General features: G+C 47.8%; 1 protein-coding gene, 1 long non-coding RNA gene and 1 other non-coding gene across 5 annotated transcripts; 2 read left to right on the top strand and 1 right to left on the bottom strand.

Annotated features, from left to right (window-relative positions):
• The first annotated feature begins 232 nt into the window (after positions 1-232).
• Positions 233-26,257, top strand: LOC121834843. Its single transcript, XR_006077350.1, has 3 exons — positions 233-383; positions 10,737-10,947; positions 26,059-26,257. It is a non-coding gene; the product is annotated as an uncharacterized LOC121834843 (long non-coding RNA).
• On the top strand, positions 993-1,076 carry Trnal-uaa. The gene has a single exon. It is a non-coding gene; the product is annotated as a tRNA-Leu (tRNA).
• LOC8042920 (sarcospan) lies at positions 6,262-17,532 on the bottom strand. Of its 3 annotated transcripts, none has more exons than XM_029979219.4 (5): positions 17,346-17,532; positions 12,793-12,987; positions 11,494-11,586; positions 10,680-10,862; positions 6,262-7,471 (listed from the first exon to the last, which is right to left on the bottom strand). In XM_029979219.4, exons 2-5 carry the CDS (start codon positions 12,937-12,939, stop codon positions 7,262-7,264), a joined length of 633 nt encoding a protein of 210 aa, XP_029835079.1. In that variant the 5' UTR covers positions 12,940-12,987; positions 17,346-17,532; the 3' UTR covers positions 6,262-7,261. The 3 variants fall into 3 exon arrangements, with proteins under 3 accessions (XP_029835079.1, XP_029835080.1, XP_040075743.2); XM_029979220.4 differs by having other exon boundaries at positions 17,342-17,485; XM_040219809.3 differs by lacking the exon at positions 17,346-17,532 and adding an exon at positions 14,151-14,242.
• Positions 26,258-26,636: the final 379 nt, after the last annotated feature.

Below are 26,636 nucleotides of genomic sequence, written 5' to 3' on the forward strand. Positions count from 1 at the left end.
TTGGATTAGGTGCTTCATGCGACAACCGCGTACTTCTTGCTGGACAGATAAAAATAATGAAACGTCTAAAAAAAGAACGGGCAAAAAGCCTTTTTTGTTTTTCATTGTTTCTTTGTCGCATAGAGGCTTCTTTTCAAATGGACATTCCTTACCTTGCCTGTTTTTAGTGAAAACTTTTAGTGACCGAAACAACCGAACCGGCAAATCCTTTAATCATTGCAAATGAAGAGAAGTTTCATACTTCATCATACTTTTTATAGATGCTATCGTAGACGTTTTAGTGCTCAGTCAAGAACAACGGTAAACGAAAGCATTCTAACGGCACCAACGACGATCCAAGATAAGACAGTTGCACGAACGAAGTGTCCAGTGCAAGTTGCATGGTACGTTCGATTGGTTCAAGTTCGTTCACCTCGTTCAAGCTTCAGCCTTCAGTGTTTCAGCGTCAGGATTTTGGTCCGTTTGTTTTGATTCCAGTGGCATATAACGTATCTAGCGAACCCCGTTTTGCGACACCGATAAGAGAACCACAAGTCCTTTGGCTGGCTTAGCTTACTCAAGGCAGCTCGCTGCAGCTGACAGCGCACGTTCAACTTGCTCCCTTGCGAATTCACAAACATACCGCTGCTCACCGCCGCACGTTTGTCGCGCATGGATCTCTCTTTTCAGCTGATCAAGTCGTTATGAAAACGCTCGAATATGATTTGTGCCATTTGTGATATTATGGTGACTGTGCGTGCAAGAAGTGTTGAGCGTTGATCGTGGATTCGGCGAGCGGTATCGCATGACAGTGTTCACGTTTTGATGACGGACGCCATTTAAACGTACTAGAAATCGACATCTCTAGACCTGGATGTATGCGGGCAGTTAAAGGCAGCAGTCTATCTATTTAGTATTTGATTAGAAAGCTTATAACAACGACTGAAGATGTTAAAATTTTTAGTTGAGGGCAGAAGGTTCTTAAAGCCTTCTTAAACGGCTGTTCCCGTCCTGTCAGGATGGCCGAGTGGTCTAAGGCGCCAGATTTAAGCTCTGGTCCTCGTAAGAGGGCGTGGGTTCGAACCCCACTTCTGACAAACTTTTTTTTTCTTTTTTTTTTTTCAATTGTAATAAACTTTTAATAAAGACGAATGACGTACATGCAACATCCCAATTCGATTGACTGTTCTTTTTTTTCTCGGCCGATATCTGTTTACATTTTGAGAGCGGTGCTGCACTTCGCTCGTCTCAGTTGAACAAGGTTGCTTAAAAGTTTCGTAAAGGAACATAAATAAAAATTTATATATATATATATATATATATATATATATATATATATAACTTTTTTTTTTATAAAGACGAAAACTTGGGATAGATCGCGTGATCGCAGTTCTTACGCACTTTGTTTCGTGCACAGGCTTCAAGTTGTAGGTCATCCGAATGAGACAAGCTCGTGCTTGGGTTTCGGCATTGCCTCGCCGGCAGGATATTCTCTTGGTAGGAATAAGGAATTCACACGAGACGTCTTTTTTTTTTTTTTCTTCCGGGGTTAGTGTGTGTGTGTGTGTGTGTGTAAGGGGGGGGGGGGGGCGTATTTTTTGCTGTCTACGGAACAAGGCGGTTGTATAGTCATGCGTCCCCATCAAAACATTCCCGCGATATTTTACAATTTATTATACTTACAGATTTTACAGATTTCAAAACAAATGTTGGAGTGAACATTCTTAAGTTTGCAGTTCTAAACGCTTATGTAAAAAGGCCGTCCGGACATTATAATGGCAAGTCTCGATGTATTTCTCGCAGCCCGGACGCAAAACTCTCATGGATGGTGCACCCTCCTTCCGGGGTACATGATGGAATAATACTTTAAAAAAAAAAAAAAGCGAGCTGGTGGTGATTCATGGTAATAAAACCCGAGACTCAGGAATACAGAAGGGGACGTTGTGTTGTGTTCGTCCCCTTCTGTGTGTTCCTGAGTCTCGGGTTTTATTACCATGGTACATGATGGGACATTCAAATGTGGCTATTTTTTATAGCAAGCATTCTAAAAATGAACTTTTTTTTTGTTGGGGGGGAGGGGGGGGGGAGGGGAAGGCAAAGGCAAAGGAAGGGAAAGGGGGCAGGAAGCGACGAACTTTAATTTCAGGCTAAACGGGGTAAATACACTTTCGTTCCAGTATAAAATTTGAATGTTGGGATCGCACCAGTTTTCCTGCGAATATTGTACTTCGTGCATTCTCAGTATATCATTATTTTAGCACCGACTGTCTGTTTTGCATTTAAATAACTAAGGTACATAACTAAGGTCCTACCAAGGTGCAAAGAGTAATAATGACCATGGGCCGGGCGTACTAACCAGCGGGTGCAAGGGGGGGGGGGGGGGGGGGGTGGAGGCAAGGCATGTGTTTTGCCTTCCCTGAAACAGCCGCTACTGGGCAGGGCAAACTCTGGCCGGTGGCGCCCAGGGGATACCAAAGGCACCGCCCCCCGCCCCGGGGGGGGGGGGGGGGGGGGGGGGGGGGGATGGGTTGGTTGGTTCGCCCTTACTCAAAGACAAGTTGGTACGCCACTTGTGGGACAGTGCTGCCATCTGTGAACACATAGGTTAACTAGCAGGTTTGTCCCTAACTTGGCTGACGTTCTTCAACCACTGAGCTCCATGCTTAGCTCGAAGATCCTGTATGCCAAGTATTGCGCAAGTACACACAACAGGCATGGCCCAGTCGCCGTGACCTCAAGAAGGATGTCAGACCCTTCTACGAGTTTCGGCATCAGTTCACGCTGGAAGACGACATCCTGCTGTATACCGCAAGGATCGTCGTGCCCGCGCATTGCCAGCAAGATGCCTTACGTCTTCTACACGAAGGGCACTTTGGAATTGTCAAGACCCAGGCCAGAGCTAAACACTCTTTGTGGTGGTCTGGCATCAGCAGGGATGTTGAAGAGACTGTAAAGAGGTGCCAACGTTGCATCGAGAAGTCAAGCAACAGAAAGATGCCACTACTACCAACGGACTTTTCCGAAAGGCCATGGCAACGGGTGGCTATGAACCTGTTCTATCATCAGAACAAGTGGTGGCTCATCGTTACGGACTATTACTCTAGGTACCCGGAAGTACCACTGTTTAGCAATCTCACCTCTGAAACAGTGATTAGCCACTGTAAGAGCATCTTTGCCCGCCACGGGATACCGGAGGTTGTCGTGTCGGACAACGGTCCTCAGTTCTCGCGCGTGAAAACGTCAGCATTCTCCGCATTTGCTCAAGAGTACGGCTTCCAACATATCACATCTATTCCCCATTACCCGCAAAGCAATGGCCTGGCTGAAGCAGCAGTTAAGATCATCAAAAAGTCGATGGAGAAGACTGGAGACCCATACAAAACACTACTCGCGTACAGGACCACACCACTGAACAATGGGTACAGCCCAGCTGAACGGCTAATGGGAAGAAGACTCCGGTCCACGATCCCAACAGCCAAGAAGATGCTGGTTCCATCAACTCCAGACATGGCACGGCTACGAAAATATGAAGAAGAGCTTCGCGTGAAACAATGCAAGGCCTATGATCGCCGACACCGAGTACCAGACCTTGCCGACATTGTCGACGGCTGAGAAGTCTGGATCGTTGACCTGGAAAGAAGAGGAACAGTACACCGTCGCACTTCTGAGCCAAGATCTTACATCGTCGACACACAAGAAGGTCCAGTCAGGAGAAACAGAACACATCTAATCCCTTGTTCACCTTCTCCTGCCTCGCCGAACCAATCGAAACCGTCAACAAGTGCGTCAGACGACGATGGATCGGAACAATGTCAAACAAGATGTGGGGACAACTCGCACCTACACAGCAGAGGTAACCGGTGTCTGAAAACACCACAGCGGACCTTATGGCTATCCCATAAAAAAAGGGGGGGGGGGGGGGGGGGTGAATGTGGGATAGTGCTGCCATCTGTGAACACATAGGTTAACTAGCAGATTTGCCCAAGACGCTGGCAACACGGGTATGAATAAACGTTCTTCAAACTTGGCTACCTAAGCGTCGCACGTGTGTCTGTCTTGCTCCCGTAAGTCGCCTCTCGCTACACAACACGACACCACTGATAATGACCATATTACTTTATTGGCACAAACGTAGGTGCCTTTGACAGTAAGAGGAGTGATAATAATAATAATAATAATAATAATAATAATAATAAAAACAAAAAACGTTCTTGGCCCAGGCGAACCGTGACGTAGGTGCAAGTGCGGGTCTCAAAAGCACTGCAGTTTTGTTCAATGCTGTACAACCAGGTTTTTTTTTTTTTCTTTTTATACATAATTCATAGCATAGGCAGCATCAACATTGGTCGACCGCATTCATTACGGGCGGGGAAAATCGGTGCTCGAACTAGTTTGTAGGTGTGCCTATTAAAATTAAAATTATTGCTAAACAAATAAAAAAAAAAGCAAAGACCTAGAGGGTGATAAGATAACTGTAGTCTTAAAAGTACAGTGCAAGCTCCTCACACCCCTTTCCACTTTAGCAGAGCGAAGACTGGAGAGGAGGCAACCTTCTCTTCAGCGTTAGCTCTGCAAAGGAGAGAGAGGCGGGAGAAGCTGTTTTCGGTGAATATCGATAAGCCCGGAAAAATACCCACCAAGTTAATTTCATCAAAATCTGAAGAAAAAAAAAAGGGGGGGGGGGGGACGAAAAACCCCCAATTAGAGCGCTGTCCGTCGATGAGACAAACAGAAGCTTCACGGGACAAACATTTGTATCGGCAATTTTATTTCGTGCTAGCGCGGAACTGTCCGCGAGGCTGCTTCAATGTTTTTCGGAACCACGCCCTTTATTTTGTTTCCATCTCTTATCGGTACCCGGGACGTTTTTTTGGAGAATTCGTGTTTCACGCATGCGTGTTGCATTCCTGATGGTTCAAGATTCCAATTCTCGTGTTCGGTTTTCTTCGAAGTAGGCCCCCCGGTAAACACCGAAAATTGACAGCGAAAATTGACACCCCGAATCCGTAGGAAAAAAATAAATAAACCCCGAAAAAGCACCTCCGAATTTGAAGGGACGGAAACCTATTGGGTGATATAATTTGGGCATATTTATGTGAGCCGAAGATGAGATGTAATCGGAGATAAAGAATAAAAGCGTCGTGTAATCTAGCCAGTGTACTGAACGTTCTGTGTTGAAACCAACGTTACTAAAACCCTCAGTTGGGGAACTCGCCCTTGAAACTCGGGCCGCTGGCGTCCACCGAGACCGAGCTATATACGGTAACAGCGAATGACGTACTGTCAGTTATGTTTTGTCTTCGCATTAAGCATTCACAGTACTCAGAAGTTCCACAATATTTTGTTACATTGTTCGTGATGTGTTGGTACGATCTAGTGGTAGCTCCGTTAAGTGCGCTTCTTGCCGCGCATGTGTGCGCTGCGGCGAAGAAGCACCGGCGCAAATTAGACCTCTCGATTTTGATAATCTCCCCTAGCCGCAGCGCAGCCACGTGCTTATTAAAGAAAAGAAAACGTCTCTCTTCTAAAGCAGAAGGATTCAAAATGAAACTTGATGAATGCTGACTCGACATCTCAACTTTTCAGGAGTTTTTTTTTTTAGTAAGAACTGCGATCTCTTGACACGTTGCTCGCATCATGAGTCGCGATTTTGTTTCATTAAAATATAAATTTAGATATTGGCGATTGGGTTATACCTTGGATACATTTCTGGAGTAACTTGAACAACCCTGCTGGTGATAATGCCCATGCAGCTGGTACGTGCGCGCTCTCTAAGGTTCACACCTCAAGACTAAAAGGGAAACTTTGATCCTGGTATTTATGACTCAAACTTTAGAGCTGCAGCAGTCCGCAAGACGACTCCGTTCGGTGAGTCGCAGACGACGACGCACGTATTCACAGAAATGCACACACGCAGGTGTGCGAGTAATGACCCTGGGAAATGCAGAGGGCTTATAAGCTGGTGTGGTCCTTCCAAATTGGGTTTCCCAGGAATAATATGATCGCACTTATTCTTAAAGTTCGACTCACCTGTCTTGGCATCTTGAAACATAAACAGTTGTGACTTCTTTCGGGGTGATGAACTCCGCCTCTATTCACGAAGGATACGAAAGAAGCTTAGACCGATTGAAGCTGCAAGAAGGACGTACAATTGTACGGCTTCGCTCAGAGCCTTTGATGGAGGCTACTTGTACCAAGATATGGCACGTGCAACTTCATGATGGATCTGTGGTAACGAGCATTCCCGTATAAGCTCGCAAGTGAGAGTCGGACGATTCGTGCTGTAAGCAAAAGTAATTTTAATATAAAATTTACAAAAAATTGTGACACGATTTCCCGCGAAGGCACCAAATCCAAAGCGAGTCTGAAGTGTCCTCAGGTTTTGGACGGCTGTTGGTTCAAGCTTATTCCGCGAAGGCTATGGGCTTGCCAGGCTGGCTCGCATCACAAACACCGTCTTGCACAGCGCAGAAGCTTCCTTGAATTGAAACAAAAGCGATTTTGGTGAGAACTTTGACTTTTAGAAGGCTGAAGAACGGTTCTGTAGAAGCACTTATACATAGATGCATTGACATCATACCATCGGCCACTGTGGCGGCCTTTCTGTTGCGTGCGCACCTTCATCATACTGAAGTAGGAATGACCATTAGCATGGCAAATGACGTCACGATCAAATTAAGTATACAGAATTGCATTAACGTCACATCAGCTGCGATATTGATGGCCTTGTTGTTGAGCGTACCTTCTGCAAGATACGTTTCGCAATACCGAAAACAAAACTGAAAACATGAACAAGCAGGAATGACCACCATCATGATACGACGGCGTCACGTGCAAGCCCTGTACAAAGAATTGAACTCTTGTGCTGTGATTTTATGTCCTTGTGTTGAGGCGCTTTTGTTGAAATGAACGATGTACTAACTAGCCCATCTTTCACTATTGATGCAATTGAACTTCGTCTTCATGTTTTGCTTGCTTCCGCTTTGCCGTTTCAGGCGATGGGGTGATGATGACTCGAAGCCTGACAGTCCCTCACGTATGCTTCGCGGAGTTCGGTTCTTCAGCAAGGACGCACTCGCTCTAGCTGGGCTCCTCCGAAAAACTGCAGTTTTTTTTTTCTTCAGAGGGGACACATTAGCCCAGCCGGGCTCCTGTAGTTCTTCAGCGGGCTGAATTACTGCAACACTTCCGTTCTTCAGTGGGGCGCACTAGCCCTAGCTGGGCTCTTGAAGTTCTTCGGCTGGTTGAAGAACTGCAGTTTTTCAGCTGAGACGCTCTGGCCTTAGCTGGGCTCCGGGTTCGCCGAGTACTGTTCGTAGACGTCTGCCGCTGCGTCCCTGTTGGCCTCGTTGGGGCCAGGTGGCCTAAGCCCCGCTTGAAAGTAGACGTAGCGGCTGCTCCAGAGCAGCGCCAGGAGCCAGACGCTGGCCAGGCCTCCCACTGCAGACACGGACGCCGTCACGTAGAACAGGCCCTTTACTGTCCCACGGACCTGCGTGCATTGTGAGGCCATCAGAGGACGGTCGAAACTGGTTAGAACTATGAGCTGGAGCATGGAGACGTTCTTTCGAGTGCTCCGGGGCAAATAAGAGAACGAAGCATCGTGCCTCAAAATGGTGCGAATGTCATCCGGCTTCACGAAAGTTTAGAAGGCTTTCGGAACGGTTCCTCTCGGAGAACCGAGAGTTCGGCTGCTATTGCGACTATGTGCACACCCCTGGGGAAGCGCTGGTTTGCAGACTCTATAGACCGACACGCTGTTTCCAAACAAGCCCTCGTTTGCCCACACCAGGTGTGGGCACTGCGCGTGCGCAGAAACCGAATTCGCGTGAAGTGAAGCGTCTGCGTATGCGCACTGCCGTCGACAGCGCCACCGCAGCTGTGTGACGTCATGGCCACATGACGTCACGGCCGTGTGTTGGTCTATAAAAGACTTTGTTTAAGCGGACACATCTAGATGGAGGCGCGCGGTATGCTCTGTTTTTAACGAGGTAGAAGGGCTTAGCGCGACAAACTAAGCCCTTCCCGTTTACTAGGCAAAAGTTACCTCCACTTGGCTGCTGCCATGTTGTACATTGTTGACGACTAGACACTTGACCGTATCAAATCCTGAGGCTTTTACGCAAAACTGAGCGAGATCTGTATCGCGATCGCTGTAAAAAAACACGATAAACTATTTTTTTTTTTCAATACTGTTAGCCCCAGAGATCAGTGTCTAGCTCCGATAAAATTCCAAAATACAGCACCGCGGCTGACGGCATCTAGCGGAGGCATTGCGAAGCTGCCCGAGTTTTTGTCGTGAAAGCACCTTTTGGACTTAAAACAAACGAAACATAACTCATCTCGTCGGTACTGTTATTAAATATCAGGAAGCCATTATTTCTGCGCGGTAATTCGTTAAAATCTAGACGTAAAATGTAAGGTCACGTGTCTAGTGATCAAAAAAGTGACACCCCAATGGGCAGCAGCCAATCGGGGGTCACTTTCAGCTGCCAGTTTATCGCTCTAAGGCCCTCTCCTCGTTGTCTGTTTTACACTATAGGTTGGTTCAGACACCCGTGTTTGACTATACTATAGTGTTGGTTCAGATACCCGTGTCTGACTATACCAACTAAAGCCCCTCAATGTGTTTTCGTTGGTCTTGCATGCAAGTAGCGTCAAATGCGCCAGTGCACGAGGCCCGCGTCTGGAGCGGCCCTTGGAAGCGAATGGCGGCGCAGCACTGAAACGAGTCGAGGGGCTTTAGGACGAACTATAGACTTTTACAAAATTCGCCTCTTGCGCGCTCGCATCTTTGTCTGCTGGTCTGTGGAACGCCTTGTGAACATGCACTGTTGCTCTGTTGTGCGGTATCAGACGCTGCGCATGCGTCCATAGCTCAGCTCAGTCGCGAGCAACGTTACTAAAACCACTCAGTTGGGAAACTGCCATAGAGCCTGCTTTAAAAAAGTGGCCCCAATCCGTACTCGAGAACCGAGCTAAAGGCGAACACAACGCCGCCATTTCTCCCGCAGCGTCCACTCCGGGAACTGCTCGGCTGCACGTCGAGTCGGGCAAGGGCCGGTGGTGCCATCTCGCAGGGACATCTCGCAGTAGCTATGTGAAGCAACTTTAATGTTTCAACTCGTCGCTAAAGGGTGGCGCTATTATCGTATTTAGCTCGGTCTCGGTAGACGCCAGCGGCCCCGGTTTGAAGGGTGAGTTTCCCAACTGAGAGTTTTAGTACCGTTGGTCGCGAGTGTGTCCTGCCGCAGCCAAAGCTGTTATCCGACGGAGCCACTCAAGTAGCGCCAAAAAGTGCTTCATCACGGCGCTCTTTGTCTCTCTGGGTTTGCTATCAGCGACTTAAGGCCGGTTCTCACATGCAGCGAAGCGCTGATGTAGCGCTCCTCACGTGTCGTCAGCTACTTATCGTCTGCCATGAGCAACAGTTTTGACGGTGCGATACAAAGCTGGTGAACGCTACCGTCAGCACGTGCTTAGCGCGAGGTTAGCGCTATGCTTGTAGCGCTCCGCTGCATGTGTGAACAGGCCTTTAACCAATCACGCACTGTGAACGCGCCGCGATCCTGCGCTTGTTTTTAGCCGTAACTGGTTTAGCCGGAGATGATAGCAGAACCCACGGAGACAACGAGTGCCGTGACGAGGCAAGTTTCGGCGCGGCTCTGTTGGCACCATCGGATCACAGTCTCGGCTACGGTGGGACTTAAAGTGTAAGTGAGTACGCTCGAGACATGTTTAGTAGCGTCTAGCCTGTGGGAGCCTCTTTCCACGGACCGCTCTTTGCCGTTCACGCGCTCATACGTGTGTCGCTGTCGCCGCCAGACGATAAGACGATAAGCTCCGGAATGTATATTTCTGTATATAGGGTGTGGAATAAACCATCGCATCAAATATGTAGCTTGTGCTGTGGGGGTCGTTTATAAAATACCCTTTTCATGTGGGAAAGTGTATATTGGGCAGACGGGCAGATGTATTAATGTTCGAGCTCGGGAGCATTATCTGTCTTTGAGGTCTTCACCTTCGGGTCACCTAGCCATTCATTGTGATAGGTGTGGTTGTTCCCCTCGGTTATGCGACATTGAAATTTTGGCTAAACATTCACAAAAAATGGCAAGGGAAATCCATGAAGCGTTTTACATTCGACAACACGGTCCCGATCTTTGCGTCAGTTCAGAGTCAGTGACGTTATACAGTGAAGAGTTCGAGTTTCTTCGGAGTTTAGGCACGTCTCTTTAACACTTTCTTTCTGCTTCCATGGGAGTGATCCTATAACCACAGGCGCGTGCCTACATGCAGCCAGGGAAGGGTTCCGACATACCAAGAGTCCGCGTGCAAGACAGGTACGCACAGAGCATTAGGGCTCGCGCTGTGGTTTTTGGCTTTTTTTAATTTGTTTTTTTTAATTTGTTTTTTTTTTTTGTTGTAATGGTATATAATGTTTAGTTTGTGTAAAAAATTCCTCAGATGGCATATGACAGAGAGGATATCCTACATGCTGGATTCTTCTTCTTTTATTTTTCATTTCTTGTTTTCTTATGTTGAAATGTTTTAAAAAGATGAGAAAGAAAGTAAGTCGTGAGTCAGCGCTGTGTCTGTGTCCCTCCTTCTACTTGTCCTTGTGTTTGTTTGCGCTGTTTTATTTCTATGTTTACAATGCATATTTCTGCTTCCGGAAGGGCTGGATGGATGTCGCGTACCTGGGCACAGTTGACTCCGGCGTAGCGGTACAGCCTGCTGTCGTTCATCGTGCACAGGCAGTGCTGGCCCTGGTCGTGGCAGTCCGAGTACCGGTCGATGTACAGCAGCACGTGCAGCACCAGGAACGAGGCGGCCACGAAGCACAGGATCCCGCTCAGGCTGCTCAGGGCGAAGCTCACGGCCTGCGAGTGAAGCACAGGCAGCACCATGACACCACGCACGCGTAGTCCGCGGTCTACCCGCGCAGGCGACACTCGACGCGCCAGGGTAAAGTCACGTGGTATTCTGGACCAAGTGGCGACAACAGACACGTATGACGAAGTTAACTCGCGGGAAGAACACGACGTCTTTTAGTTCATGCTGCTTCTATATACGGTGCCAGTCGATTCCTAAAGTTGTCACGGTGGAGGTCGTGGCAAAAAGTATCACTCCTTCTAAGAAGCACGATGATTTGTGACATACATGTATGTCTGGAGACTTTGTCAGGAGTGCGGGAGAAACAATTAAATTATGGTTAGCATTTTCTTACGCTTCTAAAGTATATTACGACTTACACTTTCGCAACGTCAAGTCTTTGCTCACAGCAGGTGCTGTGAACTGTTGATGTAGTCCCCAGGGCTAGGCAAGTTAACCTACCTTTACGTCTTTGTGACTTGGCACAGCTATGACAGTACCGAGGCTCCAGGGTGTCAAAACAGCCGTAGCCGTTTATTCTCATTAAAGGCAAACAGACCGGGGTCATTCCTTTTAGTCGGCATTGAGAGCGGAATAGCGCTGGAATGCGTGCATTGAATGAACTTCCGACCGACTCACCTTAAGCACAAATATGGGCTTTCGGTTCGACTGACTCTTGTAGTGACTGTTGCTGTACACCGTGATGATGGCCACGATGCCCGAAGACAGCAACTGCGCATGGGGCAAGGAAAATTTTACATGTATTTCAAATGAGCATGAACAGATGGTGAGACGGTCACTGCCCGCCCATCCGACACTCGCAAAGCAAAACGTGTATCTTTAAATCTCTCGAAGCAAGTTTATAATCAACGTTGTACTGAAACAACAGGTGATCAGCTGGTGACAATTCATCGTTAAAAAATCTCGAGACTAAAGAAAACAAAAAGAAGGGGACAACACTCATAGACACTCAAATTAAAGATCTGTGTGTGGTGCCTTTTTTTTTTTTTTTTTCCTTCAATCTTAGGGTTTTTCAGAGATTAAAGGGGCGTGAAACGATATTTCATCTTTTTCTTTCTTAGCTTTCCTCCTCAACTCACAAATCGTGCACTGTACCAAACAGTTCAAGAAGACGGAAAAGTAGGACTCCCCTCATGCTCGAGCCCTCGTTTGAGTACCCGGACACGGTCATTCTGCTCCTAGAAGATTAGCCCGTCGCTCGAAACTGGAACAAAAGTTGCTTTCCCTACCCCGTTCACCACTAAGCTGAGAGTGCTGTGGAAGCTACGTGCTCGTTGGGCCAGCCAAACGTTTGCCACGTGATCACGATCCTTCGCGCATACCCACGAGCAGACAATGAGGTCAAGTGATGAAAAAGAGGCGGCTGATTGGTCCGGTAATGCATAGCTTCCACCGCACTGTCAGCGTAGGGGTAAAGGGAATAAGTAAGGTCCGGTGTCGTGTGACGTGCGTTTGGGCGTGCTTTGGGTACCGCGGATGTATCACATTGAAAAGGCAGAAAGCTTACGAAGGGAAGGAGGTACGAAATAGTCTGCTGTGTTTTCAAAGTTTCGTACCGAAAATCGGGCTTTTGACATTCTGCCTTCTTTTGGCCCACCAAACGATATGCTATTAGTAAAATGCCAATCTAAATTCATTTATCCCAGACGAAAATTCGTTTCATGGGCCCTTTAACGTTCTACGTTCTCAAAAGCCTCCAGGCCGTCATGCATCCGGAGCAAGCCTAAGAGCTTAATCAGTCGAAGCAACGAGGATGTTCATCGGTACCATATGCTCCAATGGTCACCTGGTCTCAGTGGCAGAAGGGGTCCGCACCGTCTGCTACATGTATCCTGCCCATGCGCATTCCCCACAGCTCTTGTAAGCAAGCGTGCTTGTTTATGAGCAGTGCCCTCCCTTTGTATACCGTGTACTTACTGGTGCTGCGGCCCACAGGGGACAGTCCCTGGTGGTGAGTGAGCGCAGCTTGAGCATGGTGTGGATAGACAGCGCCGTGAGGCCCACTCCAGTCGCCAGCTGCACCAGGGCCAGGACTAGTGCCACAGTCGAACACTTCATGGTCATCGACACCTTCCGGGGGAGCACTGCAACATCGTTCTCGAAGGCGTCCTCCTGTATGATTACAAAACATACAACAGAGGTCTTTTTCCGCAACCTCAGAAGGTCACACATGTGTGTTGCACCGCATGACACTCGGAACACCAATCACTGGTCTTCCTTTAATCCGTCCAGACGATTAGAAAGCCGAGAGTTATCATGCCCCAATGGTCACGCGGTTTCAGTTACAAAGAAGCTGTCCGCTTCTTTTGCCACTGGGTCGGTCTGCATGGCTATCGGAGCATGCTGCCGATCGGTCTTGTACCTACAGTCGGCGAAAGGCTAAAAGGGGAAGCTTCTCCCGCCTCCTTTCACGCGTTAGCAGAGCGAAGGCTAGAAACGAGGCGACCTCTCCAGCGTTCGATCTGCTAAAGTGGAAATAGGTGGGAGGAGCTTACCCTTAACCTGTCACCAACTGGTCACCTAGACCCGCGCTCACACTGCTGTGCTAATACATAATTAAAAAAGCAGCCTGCTGACACTCTCTGCAGACAGTTTCGAAGCGCACAAAAGTACGAAGAAAACATGCTTCGAACATGCTCGAGGCGTACACTGTCCGTAGGTAATTCTGTCACCATGTCTACAGTGAACACCATATGACTTTTTAGGACACACAAGGCAGGGCGAGTCCCGAGAATCTCCTCGGCGCTCAGTGGCCAATGGGATTGCGTCATTCCATGGTGATAACCAATCACGAAGCAAGGAGCGTGAACATGTCAATCCAGACCCTGCGTCTCTTAAGCCGACAGTGACTGTATCGCGCTTTGTTTGAACGTGTGGAGTCACTGCCAGATTAAGGATCGCAGGGTGCGGCGAGCTCCGAGCTTATTCTTGGCCACTTTTCGTGGATCGTTTGCACGCTTCCACAACGCTCTCCGCAACTCTCAACGAGATACAGAACTCTGCGGAAGGAGCTAGTGGCGTGTTCGTTGCGGAGAGCGTATGCAGGGGCGGTGGAAATTATCTTAGAAAAGTTTGTATTGACTGACCAGTTCGAAGGAAGACCGATGATTGGTTGCCCGAGTGCGTTGCGGCGCAGTATCCACTCGGGGACTTTTGGGAGCGAGAAGCTTCGAATACAAGATCTGTCGTTCCCAAGATTAGAAAGCAGCGTGGGTCCGCTGTGCTTCTCATCCATAATTCAGGGGGGATCAAGTCGCGTGACCCGGGGTACTTACCTCATGGTGCGTGGGTTCTCCCCTGCTTTGGCTCGTCGCCGAAAGTCCTAGGCTAGGCCGTAAGATTCCAATTAGGAAGGCGATCGACATGTTCTCACCTAAAGCAGACACAAATAATAACCTCTCTCCTTTTTTTCTTTTTTTTAAGTAGCAGGTTTTTTCGAACGTGCATGGTCTGCAGCCAGACGCAAAACGTAGTCGTATGCGGACGTTCATATAGACCATCCGAATAATCGCCTTCGAGGCACTGCGGTCTTGGTCTACGGGGTCTGTTGAACGTGTTTTGGGCATGCGCAGTAGCTGTCTTCTGCGCCACCGCGCTCATCTGTCCACAGCATGGGGACTCCGCATTGTTTTGTCTGGGTGGTTTAGTTTTGGAAAAATGTTTCGTTGGGGAACGTTACTTATAAGTTTCTGGTGACGTCTGCGCAACTATACATGTGTGCCATCAGGGCGCGTATTTCGCACACGCCGAGTGCACTACAGCCCACGGAAGGGGCGCTGCGAAGGATGATTGGTATCTGTTAGATCCTCAAAAAAAGCTTTCTGGACCTGTCAGTTGTGCGGGTCCAAACGTCTTACGGTCTCACAGCTTAGTCATGGATCGTCAACCACAACCGGGCCGGACGCTTTATGCAATTGCGAAAAGATATAAAACATAAGAGAGAAATGCAACAAGGTCGTTGCGTCATTCCCCGAGTCGATTTTTACGGCTGCATGTTGCCATATGTGGTGCTCGATCAAGAAGTGGATATCCCCTTCGCGCATCTGTTCACCGCAGTGCTCAGGCGGTTTGCTCTCTTAAAATTTAGCCTTTACTCAGGATTCTTCTAGGTATAAAGTTAATTCGGGTTAGTGGGGAGATAATCAGCGCGTAGATACTGTTTACGGAGAAACAGGATAACGTTCTTCACTGCACCAAGTTGGGCACTCCGCTACCACTCCTCTCAGCACCCGGCGAGCACACCTCGTAGTTGGCAGGGCATGATTGAGGAGGGAGCAAGGTCGAGCATCTTCCAATGTTAGATGCGGACCATCTTAGAGCTTTTCCGTTTCCGGCGTCACGATAAACAGCCATTGTTTTGAACGCGGAGATCCCTAAACCCACACGGGCGATCCGAGTATACGTCGTATTCATAAACTTGTTGTTCATAAACAAGCGCGAGGGCAACCGCTCGCGCGCAAGGAGCCTTGTTTTCGCCAAAAAGAACATCTGCGCGCCGATAGTCGGCGCGCCACCCCCATGGGCGCCGTGACGTCCCAAACACCGAGTTGGTTATATACAAATCGGGCCCACGGACGCGTTTTGACAGCCACCACTATATCACGAGAATAGAAACGCTCCCCCCCTCAATATCAACGACCCTCAAAACTCTCTCTCTCTCCCTCCCCGAGCCGATGTTTTGATTAGGTCGTCCTTAGCGCAAGAAAAACGAAAACAAGAAACGGCAGTTTACTTTATTCGAACCGAGAACCCCGGCTGAGTGTAGGGGTTTCGTGGCTCTTTCGGGACCGCCTGCCGGCTCGTGCTGAGGGTTGGCTTCCGACCAAGGGACTTTCCCAGCCCGAAATAGGCTCTTCCCCGACCAGACGCAGAGGCTCGGCATATGGGAGGGGGAGTGGCACCGCGCGCTAAGACGGAAGCCCCCCGCTAATTGCCGCGGCCCCTTCATTCAGGGTGCAGGATTCGCCTCGATCACATCGCGTTTTACGGGAGGGTCTACTGCAGTGCGACGACCTTGTTCGAGCGGCTGGCCTAACCTAACGACGCCCGAGTCCGTGCCAAGGTTCGAGCGCCGACAGCGTCGCGATGTGTGTATATCGAGCGACTCTAACCTTGAGTTGTCGGCGGAAGGGAGTTCGTTTTATGTGGAGTGTGTGATAGAGTGCGTCGCCTCGTTTCCGATTCTCAAGGGCGGAACTATATATCCGCGAGTGTTGCGCGCGCGTGAAACGAGTCGTTTGGGTCTAATTGTTGCGGTGTTGAATTGTGTTTTTTGTCTTTGAGACGACGTAATAAAAGTTAGCGCGTGGAGAACGAGATGTATAGCGATAAAACAAAGATTGATTATGTGATAGGTTAGCGCGAACGTGGCATCGCTGCATTTCTCGATAGAGTGTTTTACTGCCTAGGGTGGTGCTTCGACATTAGTATACTATACTTCACCACAATGCTAAGGGCTGAATACGTGTGAACGCGATGAACCAAAAGAAAACAACAATTTACTTCGTTGTATAAAAAAAAAAATTGTATTCATAAGCACTGTTTTCTGGCACTGAAACCTGACTGTTACTGATTTCTTCGCTTAAACAATTAATGAAAAAAATTACTGTTGGCCAAACCAATTATTCCCCAAGGGGCGCGTGCGTTTTTTACGATTCGGCACAACATTAGCCACGAATAAAATAGACATCCAGGAAACAACAAAAAATTTCCGAATGATTTTGCGAGTGTCCAGTGCTCTTTGGTAGAAACTATCGTTTCTACCAAAGAGTACTGCACACTCGCAAAATCATTCGGAATTTTTTTGTTGTTTCCTGGATGTCTATTTCTGTAAAAGCAATACGAGAGTTTTGTATGTATACATACAAAACTCTCGTATTGCTTTTTGTGAAGACAACGTGACAGAAATGGACAGTTGGGCTAGTTGGTAAACATTCATGATGAAAAACAGCGCGAAGCACAAGGACACAGAGGAGAGAAATACAGCGCCTTGTCCTGTATGTATTTCTCTTCTCTGTGTCCTTGTGTTTCACACTGTTTTTCATCACGGACAACAACAGTGACACCATGTTGTACGTCGCACGATAGTTAGCATCGAGCACGAGTTCTGGTGATCACCTCCACAGAACTCATCAATCCGGTAATCATGAGAAGCCAACCGTCTTCTGACGTTTGACTCAAGGAGTGACTCAACAGCTGACCTGGAACAACTACGTCTCTCGTTGAATGAGTAAATGAGAGTGAAACGAGACATCACACAAATCGTGACCCGCAAAATTACCTATCGTATTTCAATGCTTCTGCGCGCTGCCATTTGTGTCTGCTGGACTGTGGAACGCATTCTGGGCATGCGCAGTGGCTCTCTTCTGCAGAATATTACACCCCGTTCACGCTGCATGGCTGAATGACTCGGCATTTTTTTTTTTTTTTACTCGGGTGATAAGCGATGAAATCGGTGTTTACTTACTCACCGCGCGTGGACGCAGGAGCTTGTTTTCTGAGAGACGACGTCCGCTGTCCGGAGCGGCACGAGGCCTGGAGCCTCGTCTGCTTCCGCCGGACCGGAAAGGCCCGAACCCGGGCTGGGACGGACGGCCCTGGGGCCCAAACCCTGGGCGCAGAAAACGTGCGGCTCGGGCGCCGCGCCCGCCGCGCCGGTGTCGCGCGGGGTGTAGGGCAGCTGCTGCCATCTGGTGATATCGCCCGCAGTCATGTCTACATTAATCGCCAGGTGTGTTTTCACGGCCTTCGGTGTCGCAGTCGGGAGGTGCTCGTTACCGAACCCCGTAGGGATGTAGCTCTCAAGTTTTGGGCAGCGAATAAAATTGGTAATAATTATGTCGAGGTTTTCGCTATGCGTCACGTTGCGTCTTTTCAAACGCTTTGTTAGTTGCCCGTGGACAGACGCCGAGGGACGCTGGCAGACGGCAGTTTGTGACCGTGGAATGATGGCACGCTAGGACGCCGCTTCAAGTCGGTGTTGAGTGGTCGCGTCTCGTAGACGCCAGCAGAGGCTCCTCTTTGTGATCGCGTCTCGTGAACGCTACGGATGCTTTACAGCAGTTGTGCGTGGGCGCCGCTCGCCGAACCCAACTTCAACTTTTCTTTCCTCTTCTTACCTTTACTTCGCTTCGTCGTGACCACAGCAGGGCATGTATGGCCATTTTAGATCATACTGTGTCATTCTCCCCAGCATTGACCTTTGAGGCAAGCTCGTCAACGCCCGCTTCATTGGCTCGGCATATGGGTAAGGCAAGAGAAGGTCAGCAATGACGGCTGTAATCCGGCGCGTGTGCAAAGAGCCTATACCGCCTCCTGGCCGAGGGAAACAGGCCTACAAATGAGTGGAAGCATAGCCTCCTATATACCGACGAAGCCTGGCAGATCGCCACGAGAAGCGTCCGCCGAAATGGAGAAGGTAGAGCGGCAGACAACGGAGGAGAGGAGAGCCACGTGACGGGCGCCCCGCTGCGGCGAGATGCCGAAACAGACTTCTCCCGAGCGAACAAGTGTGTTTCGGGTCTTCGCCGCTGCAAAAGCTGTGCGCTGATGTCCAGGTTCCCCGAAAAATGGCTCTTTGATGCACTTTGCTACCAGATCCTCGTGCTCCAAATCTGCGACCGGGCACCCTATGGCTCCGTCGTTGAATTGCCAGGCTTTGTAAGTATAAAGGAGGCTATAATAAAAAAAAAAAAAAAAAAAGTTCAGGGCAACGGCGAGCTGGTGGGGTTTCAACGTTGGGAAAACCATGAGGCGCCTGCACAAACAACTCTCAAGTTTGAGAAAAAAGTTGGAGAACCAAGGAATGCGACAGTGCTTTAACCTTGGACCTATCTTTATTTATTTCCATATACTTTCATTTCTTCTGAAAAATACATTAGGAGTGGCATAATATGAAAATATCCCTGGTCACAATAAAAAATCTAGATAAGAAATAAGGTCACCTACATACATCATAATAATAAAAAAATTAAAAAAAACACCGGTGCAGTCAAATCTAAAAGAGTCAAAACACAGCGCGCCATTTCTCAAAGTCAAACAAAAATTAGGAGCAGTACGTTAGGGTGACTACATGTCTGCCTGTTTCAGGGTGAAGACATCCTTCGTTGCATTGAGTGGGACAGCGCGCGACATGCTGGCGCACTCAGTGCTTGACTTGTGCGGTAAAATGGCGTCTAAGCATCAGCCGAGGCTACACGCTCGAGCTGAGTCACACCGGTTTGCACGCTAAAAAAAGACGATTGTGCGGAAAAATGGCTCAGATGTCATCAATCAACCAAAAGCGCGTGTTTGTATGAAGGCACTCTAAGCTACGCACGAGCAATAAAACAAAAGCAAAAAGCCCCACAATATTTACGCAGTCGTTAAGAGCTGGTCCAGAAGCAAAGATGTCGAGCTTTCACAATGGTACATGGCCTTCATCGCGAGACATTCTATGTCAGCTTGATTGCGAGAGCCCACGTCACGGTTTAAACGTCAACGGTGTGTTACGAACGCCTAATACTTCGGTGCCTGGAAGAAGGCGTCTGCGACTGGACCGTTTACCGCGTCCTAAAAAGTGGTCCCTCGATTTCCGTCTGATGATGTTATGCGCAAGTTCGTCTGCTTCTTTTGCGGGGGTTGTGGTGACGTCAGAAAGGCGCCGCTCCGATTGGCTCTGATTAAAGGATAGTCGTTAAACCTCTAGGCTGCTTGCTTTGAGGTCTACCCACTATCCTTCAATCAGAGCCAATCAGAGCTCAGCGTATTTGTGACGTCACCACAACCCCCTCAAGAAAAGCAAACCAACTTGCGTTCCGTATACCATGGATTTCATGTTCTCAAGTGTAGCGTTTGTAAAGGTTGCTTAACCTCGGTGCCTCAATTTGCACGGAAATGACACCTTTACAGGGGCAAATACTCTGGTCAATGTAAAAACTTCAAAAATTATCAAATAAAAAAAATGTATTTATGGAATTAGTGATATTTTAATTTCGGGATGTGCCTCGAGTCTCACCCTACAACAATCATCGTTAATGTTACGTTTCTTTAATATGGTGTGCAGAAATCAAAGACTTTCCAAAAGTTGTCTATAGGGCCCAGTGCAACGAGGGATGTCGGGCTGAGAAATTAAACTATAGGTTGCTGAGTTTCTGATTGGTAGTAAATATCATTGTGGCCGTTTGTAATTCTTCCCGGGAGTATTACGATTTATAAGTGTTAGTATCATTTAGTTCGGTTCGGTAGAGACGCAGCACCGCAGAAAGGCAAGTACGCCATACCCCGGGAGGCCCCCCGCGGCGCATCGAATCATGACGTGACAACACTGTGCACACTTGACAAAGAGATGCTGACGACGGTCGGTCAAAATTGAGCTGGTGGCTTCATTTTAAAATGCAGTTATTCGGCTGAAATAAATTTTTCACGGACGTTCGCTGGGAATTTCCGATAGGGGTCGAAAGGATGTCTCGGTTTGGGTTTAACCACGGTGTGTCCATCTCGAGTGCGAAACTGTTTTAGACGTGAAATGAGTGGACAGATATAACTCGGGACCTCCTAAACCGTGTCCACTCATTCTCCTCATAGAGTTGGCGCTGCAAATGTAATATGACATTTGCCTTGCTTGTATTATCTCGAAATTCGAAACGAAAAAAAAAAAAAAAAACTTTTTTTTTTCTTTTTACGTCGGTGTAATTATAAAGACAATTCTTAAAACGGCGAGAAAAGTAGTCTGTATTTTTAGCAGCCAAAATAATGAAAGGTTATGTGAAAAATCGCCTGATTAAAAGTAAGTTCCTTTTATCTGTCAAAGTACTCGTACGTTCGTTATGCGCACTATAGGGAAGGTATACATGCTTGAGTTAGAAGCGACTCCGTCTCCCGATGGCTGCGTTGGCTGGGTAAGAATTAGTAATACTTAGCAAAAAAAAAAAAAAACAGCTAAGACAATTTTATCCGGTTTTATAGATAAGTCCTCAAGTGCAAAAATAACTTCAGATCGTATTTTCTGAATAGAAATGTCTTCGACTTCCTTCTTCCTTCACCAGCCAGTTGTACCATTAATAAAAATCCCCCCCCCCCCCCCCCCCTCCGAATGACAGGATTCTTATTCCATGTGCCTCGTTCACGAGAAAGTTTGTTCACAGCGGAAGGTTTTCACTCATATATGAGAGGAAACGGACGTCCCAACATACTTCGTTCAACTATCAAACTTACTCAAATGTTATTGAACTGCGATTAACGTTACCTAGTTAACAGTAAGGTTCCAAAGATAACTAACTACGGTAAGAATTAATACTAGCGTAAAAATCAATTAGTTACAAGTATAGATTACAGTTAGAAAGTATTATAATTCACAATTTCTATCGCAACTCAAGCGGAGCGACGTTCATGAACCTATCACATGGCGAGGTTTGACCGCCTGTATGTTAGCACAGGCGCTAAACCTCGCAATGTCTTTCCCGGGATCTTTCCCGAGATCTAATGGCTTTTGGAGAAACGGGATCATCTTAGCACCGTTCTAAAGGCTACTACTTCCTTCAACCTACGCCCGCAGACATGTTTGGATAACTAATTGTGTTGCGTGTGTATGTAGACGGCTGGAAGTTAGTCAGCCCTCACCGGCGTTCGGTGTCTCTGCCGTAGATAGAAAATGTAGCTACTTCAGTCCCACTGCTATCCCGTGGTCTTTATCACGCAGTAGTGATACACGACCGCACGTCGGTACGATACCCATCCAGGGGCCCTCACTTCACGAAAAAGTCGGCGACAAATCTGGCGGCCGTGATTGGCCAACTCCGCACTTGACCTTGGCGCCGGCCAATCAGAGCCACCGGATTTCTTGCCGGCTTCTTCGTCAAATGTCCAGATAAGGGCCCCAGATCAAGGGGCAACACTCTAAAAAAAGTCTGTGCGTCTACTTTCACGCACAACACTCGGAGAGCCAATCAGCGCAACTTACGGAGGCAGCTCAGCGAATGACGATGCCGAAACATCTGTTGAGACCAAAAAACGCAGACTGAGTTGTGACATTAAGCAATGCAAGCGTGACGTTTTGCATTGCTTAATGTCACAACTCAGTCTGCGTTTTTTGATCTAAACAGATGTTTCGGCATCGTCATTCGCTGAGCTGCCTCCGTAAGTTGCGCTGATTGGCTCTCCGAGTGTTGTGCGTGAAAGTAGACGCACAGACTTTTTTTAGAGTGCGTGGGGATTGAATCCAGGATTGCTGCAGCCTCTGCAGTGCGAGCTCTCACTCCACGTAATCTGAGCTGCGCTGCGTTAACGCGCTTGGCCATCGATGCCACCATGGTTAGGTTCGTGTATGCGCCGATTTAAATGGGGGGAGGGGAGGGGGGAGGAGGGAAGGGGAGGGGGGAGGGAGGGAGGGGGGAAGGGGAGCAATTGGAACATGCCGGCGTCACCCCGAACTTTTTGAAAACTTCACCTTGGTATTGTGCCAGGTCGAGCATCTGTAAGAGCTCCCTCTAGATGGCGACACGGTGCAACAGAGTGTAAATTGAAGGTGCGTGTCCAAGAAGAGGAAGTCATGGTGCCGCTGTCGGAAAACAATAAAACTGCGAAATGTTTTTGGAAAGGGTAGCGAAGATCTCGGAATTGTTTTATAATATTGTCGTTTGTGTGGCGACTTACCGCAAAGCAGCGCAACCAGCTTTTTATCACCGCTATAATTCTATGCCTTGATTCAAAAAAAAAAAAAAAACACGCACAGAAGTAGGAAGTTATTTATTTGCTCACGTAAGCGTAGGTGCCACAGAACGTTATGCAGTCTGCAGAACAACTGCCTGTGAGACCCGTTAAAGCAATGATGATGCTAATGAATTGCGTTTATTAAAAGGGGCAAAAAATTAATGAAATGAAAGAGAGAGAGAGTGAGAGAGTTTTTTTTTTTTTTCGAACCGAAGCAATCATATCCAAAACGCGCTGGGATTTCTCACCGGAGTGCCTTATATATCTGAAGTTTTGTGGTCAGAAATGGCTAGAGGGCCGGTCAAATATCCTGCGAAACAAATCGAGCGTGTCAAGTCGAGCGATGGCTATCAGTCTTCGAGAGCCATGCCGTTTTTCCATGACAACTGATGCCTAAAAAGGGGTGATTGAAGAGTATTTCTATATCTATAACAGGTGCCCTAATCTGTACGGTGGAGGCCCTACACTCAAAGAAATGCCTGCGCGTCTACTTGCCCGCAAAAAACTCGAAGAGACAATCTCTGCGATCTACGAAATCAGCTCAGTAAATGATGAGGTGGAACATCTGTTTAGACCTCAAAATTAAGTTTGCGCTGTGGCATTACGCGATGCAAGCATGACGCTTTGCATTGCTTAATGCCACAGCGCAGACTTCATTTTGAGGTCTGAACGTATGTTCGGTCTCATCATTCGCTGTGCTGATTTCGTAGTTCGCAGAGATTGGCTCTTTGAGTGTTTTGCGGGCAAGTAGACGCGCAGGCATTTCTTTGAGTCTAATCTACACGGAGGGACCAAGGGACCTGGACATCACCGCCTGGTGCGGTTGGTGAGCGCAGCACCGCCGACCAATCAAAACAGGCGGCGATGTCCCGGTTCCTTGGTCCCGCCGTGTAGGTTAGGACCCCAAAACTACGTTTTTGATTTTTCGTGCTCATGCTCCTAATCAAAATATCGGCAGTAAAACAAAATGCATACTGAGACGGAATATTTTTTTTTATATGGGAAGGCTCTCAACCAAGGATATGTTGCTCCAAACGATTCGACGCTTTTACCTTCCATAGCCCGTGTGTGATCCCCCCGCCCCCAGCCCTCTCCCATCCCCCAACCCTCGCCCTCCGCCCACCTCGGGCCCAGGTGCGCTGTATTATCACTGCCAGCTGAAGAAACATATGACGTCATGACTTATAAGCATCTCATTATCGCCCCCAGCCAATGAGATTAAGGTATTCGCCAATAAGGACGCCAACGAACGAGTCACGAAGTAAACATTTTTAACATATAGAGCCACGTCCCGAGTTCTTAAGCAGCCATTTAGTATATAACTATAAAGTTAGCGCAAACACCCAACATTTAATTCGAAAGCATTAACTGTCCCATGGAGCGAAGCCGGCGTTGTATGTAACCGTCTGTAGCAGCGAAACGGCAGTTAAATTCCCGTTGGCCCAAAGCACAGCAACGCAGATGCGTCGTCACAGAAGCCGTGGAGCCGGCGGTGGGGGGAGCTAAAGTCACTGGATCCTGGGAAAGTAACGCCAAGCTCCGCGTGTGGTCGCCATCTTGGTCCGTGAAATGAGAAATTTCTCCTTGACCCCTCTATTCTTGGTGAGCCGATCGAGATTCGCTGGTGACGGGTAGCTTTATTGAGTCATATTTTGTATACCGAGATTTTGCTAACCACACACCGGCGAAACAAGCGTACACCTTCGTACCCCCACCAGATGTTGTGTCGGTGCTTCGAGGCACTGAAATATAAGTTTACTGTCTTGAAATGCGCAAGAAGAACAATATAATTGTAAGAGATCCGGGGAGATGGGCATGATTAATAAGTTGGTCGCATACGAAGTGCCAAAGGCTCTTATATTGTCGAGGAACGCTTCCAGTACGATGATGCTTTATGGTGACCTTGGCGCGACTGGTTTAGAACGACCCCCTGGAAGCTTCGAAGATTTAAATGGACCAAGATGGCGATTTCCATGGCAACGTAGCGCAATCCTGTCCACAGTGTTGCAAATAAATTTTCTAATTAGGCCGATTAGCCAATGAACTTGCGAGGTTTGGTTCGTCTGTATGCTCTGTTTGTGTCCGGCTAGCGGGTAGGAAAGGAAATGGCGCTACTTTCCCAGGATCCAGTGACTTTAGGGGGAGCGTTCACCGCCGGAGCGCCGCGTGAAAAAAGACGTGCTTGTAGGAATGCTCTGCGTGTAGGAATGCTTTCGCATTCTTACACGTAAGCAGTCCTAAGTGTCTTCTTTAATTTTGTGTTGTTTCTTGTTTGGATGTTAGCGCCTCACTTTGTCAGCGTCGGTCCCTGCTCAAGTAGGGTGCGGAATGTTATCAATGATCCGTTCTTAATGTGGCCTACGCACTCGTGTTCGTGAGTTTTTTCTTTGCCGTCAAGTGCTTTCTACGGGCATTTGACTAGTAACGTTGCCTCGTCACCGACTGTGGATCGTACACACGTTTAGTAGCCTCTGTGTTTTTAGAAGTCTGTGAGTTCACGCTGATCCGCCATGCATGTTTTGCAGCAATCATTTCTGGTCCTTCAATCACTCAGACGAGCGAGAAGAGCCATGCTTCTCAGGCTTCAGCAGCCATTGCCAAAAACAAGTGTGTGTGCGTGTGCGTGTGTGTGTGTGTGTGTCTGTTCTTTTGCACTGCATGGGTTTATCTACTCAGTCAGCAAGAAGGGTGCGATACCGCTTTACTCCCTCTTCATTGGCTGAACCGCTGAAGGGAAGATCGCTGGTTGGTGCTGTGAGTAATAGTTTGCGGAGTCGAGTATCTGCAGAAGCTTGTGAGGGTGTACTTGAAGCAAAGGGAGCAACGAATTCGTGAGCACGACAATATTGTTTCCACTCGTCGAGCACCTGCTGGTGACTGCATGATTCGCACCACATACAGTCGGTGACAGGCAGGTTAAAAGCGCGGTAACTGCTCCACCTCTAGCGCGACCAAATTTCTACCTTCGCTAACACTTCGGCGTACATGTAGCTAGCCAGAGCCGACGGAAATGTCTACTGCCTCCTTAACCTGTCACCGACCTTAGGGCCTCATAGTTAGGCTCGAATTTGCATAACGGGTGATAGCTTCAGAATATTAAAAAAATGATAGTACGATGCATCGTGGTACTTCCCACGACCCCATATGGGTCGTACGGGTATATTTCACCATGCATATGTGACGAGTCAATCGTTAGGCTTTTTTTATCAAATTTTTACCTAATATATAGAGCTGCCGAAACAATTTGTTTTAATTCGTAAGTTTATTGCTATAACTCAACCTACTTCTGCACGACGCCTAAAAAAAGAAGAAAAAAAAAGAAGAAGATTCGAGTAGTTCGCACGTGAGTTCCCCGTTTTATATAAAAAGAGCGTGATCAAAGATCCATCACAGGGCCCCGGCCTGGAAGAATAATACGAAATAATATATTTTAGTTTGTTTCTTGAACTTGCCAATAATGCTTCTTTTTTTCAAAAGAATTGTACTTTATTTCAGCCAATGAGCGGACTTTCTTTCGGCTGCCAAGACAGACTGACGGAAGACCGCCAGGCGTCCACCGACCACTTCGATTTTCCGCCTCTTGGCGGGAAAACGGCTTGAAGTCGGCGCAAATGGAAGAAAGTGCCTAATTTTTGTTTTTGTTTTTTAATGCAGCATTAAACGAGAAAGCAGAGCGCGCATAAATTTGTATCTTTTTTTTTTCTGAAAAAAAAAAATTTAAAACACATAAAGCGTGAAAAGACGGTGAGAGTGCAGGCGAGCTGGTGGTAGCTAATCATGTCGTATTACACCTGAGACTGCGGTGGAAGAAATCGGACGAACTTTTAGTAGAAGGAACAGACACAGAGAACGTCTCAAACTCAGCCAACTGGTTTATTTCTCAAACAGCCTTTAAGTACCCAGGGAACTTTTTCCCAACCACACTCTACAGATAAACTCCTTTGTTGCAGACATTTCAAACCGGATGGATACAAAACAACCCACACATGAGACAAGGACTTAACAATGGGACACTGCGGATCATCGCAGTGACCTTGACAGAGATATGTCCCGAATTATCCCAACAGCCGCGT

This window comes from Ixodes scapularis, unplaced genomic scaffold, assembly GCF_016920785.2.
Source record: "Ixodes scapularis isolate PalLabHiFi unplaced genomic scaffold, ASM1692078v2 PGA_scaffold10__122_contigs__length_95168666, whole genome shotgun sequence".
NCBI classification, from domain to species: domain Eukaryota; kingdom Metazoa; phylum Arthropoda; class Arachnida; order Ixodida; family Ixodidae; genus Ixodes; species Ixodes scapularis.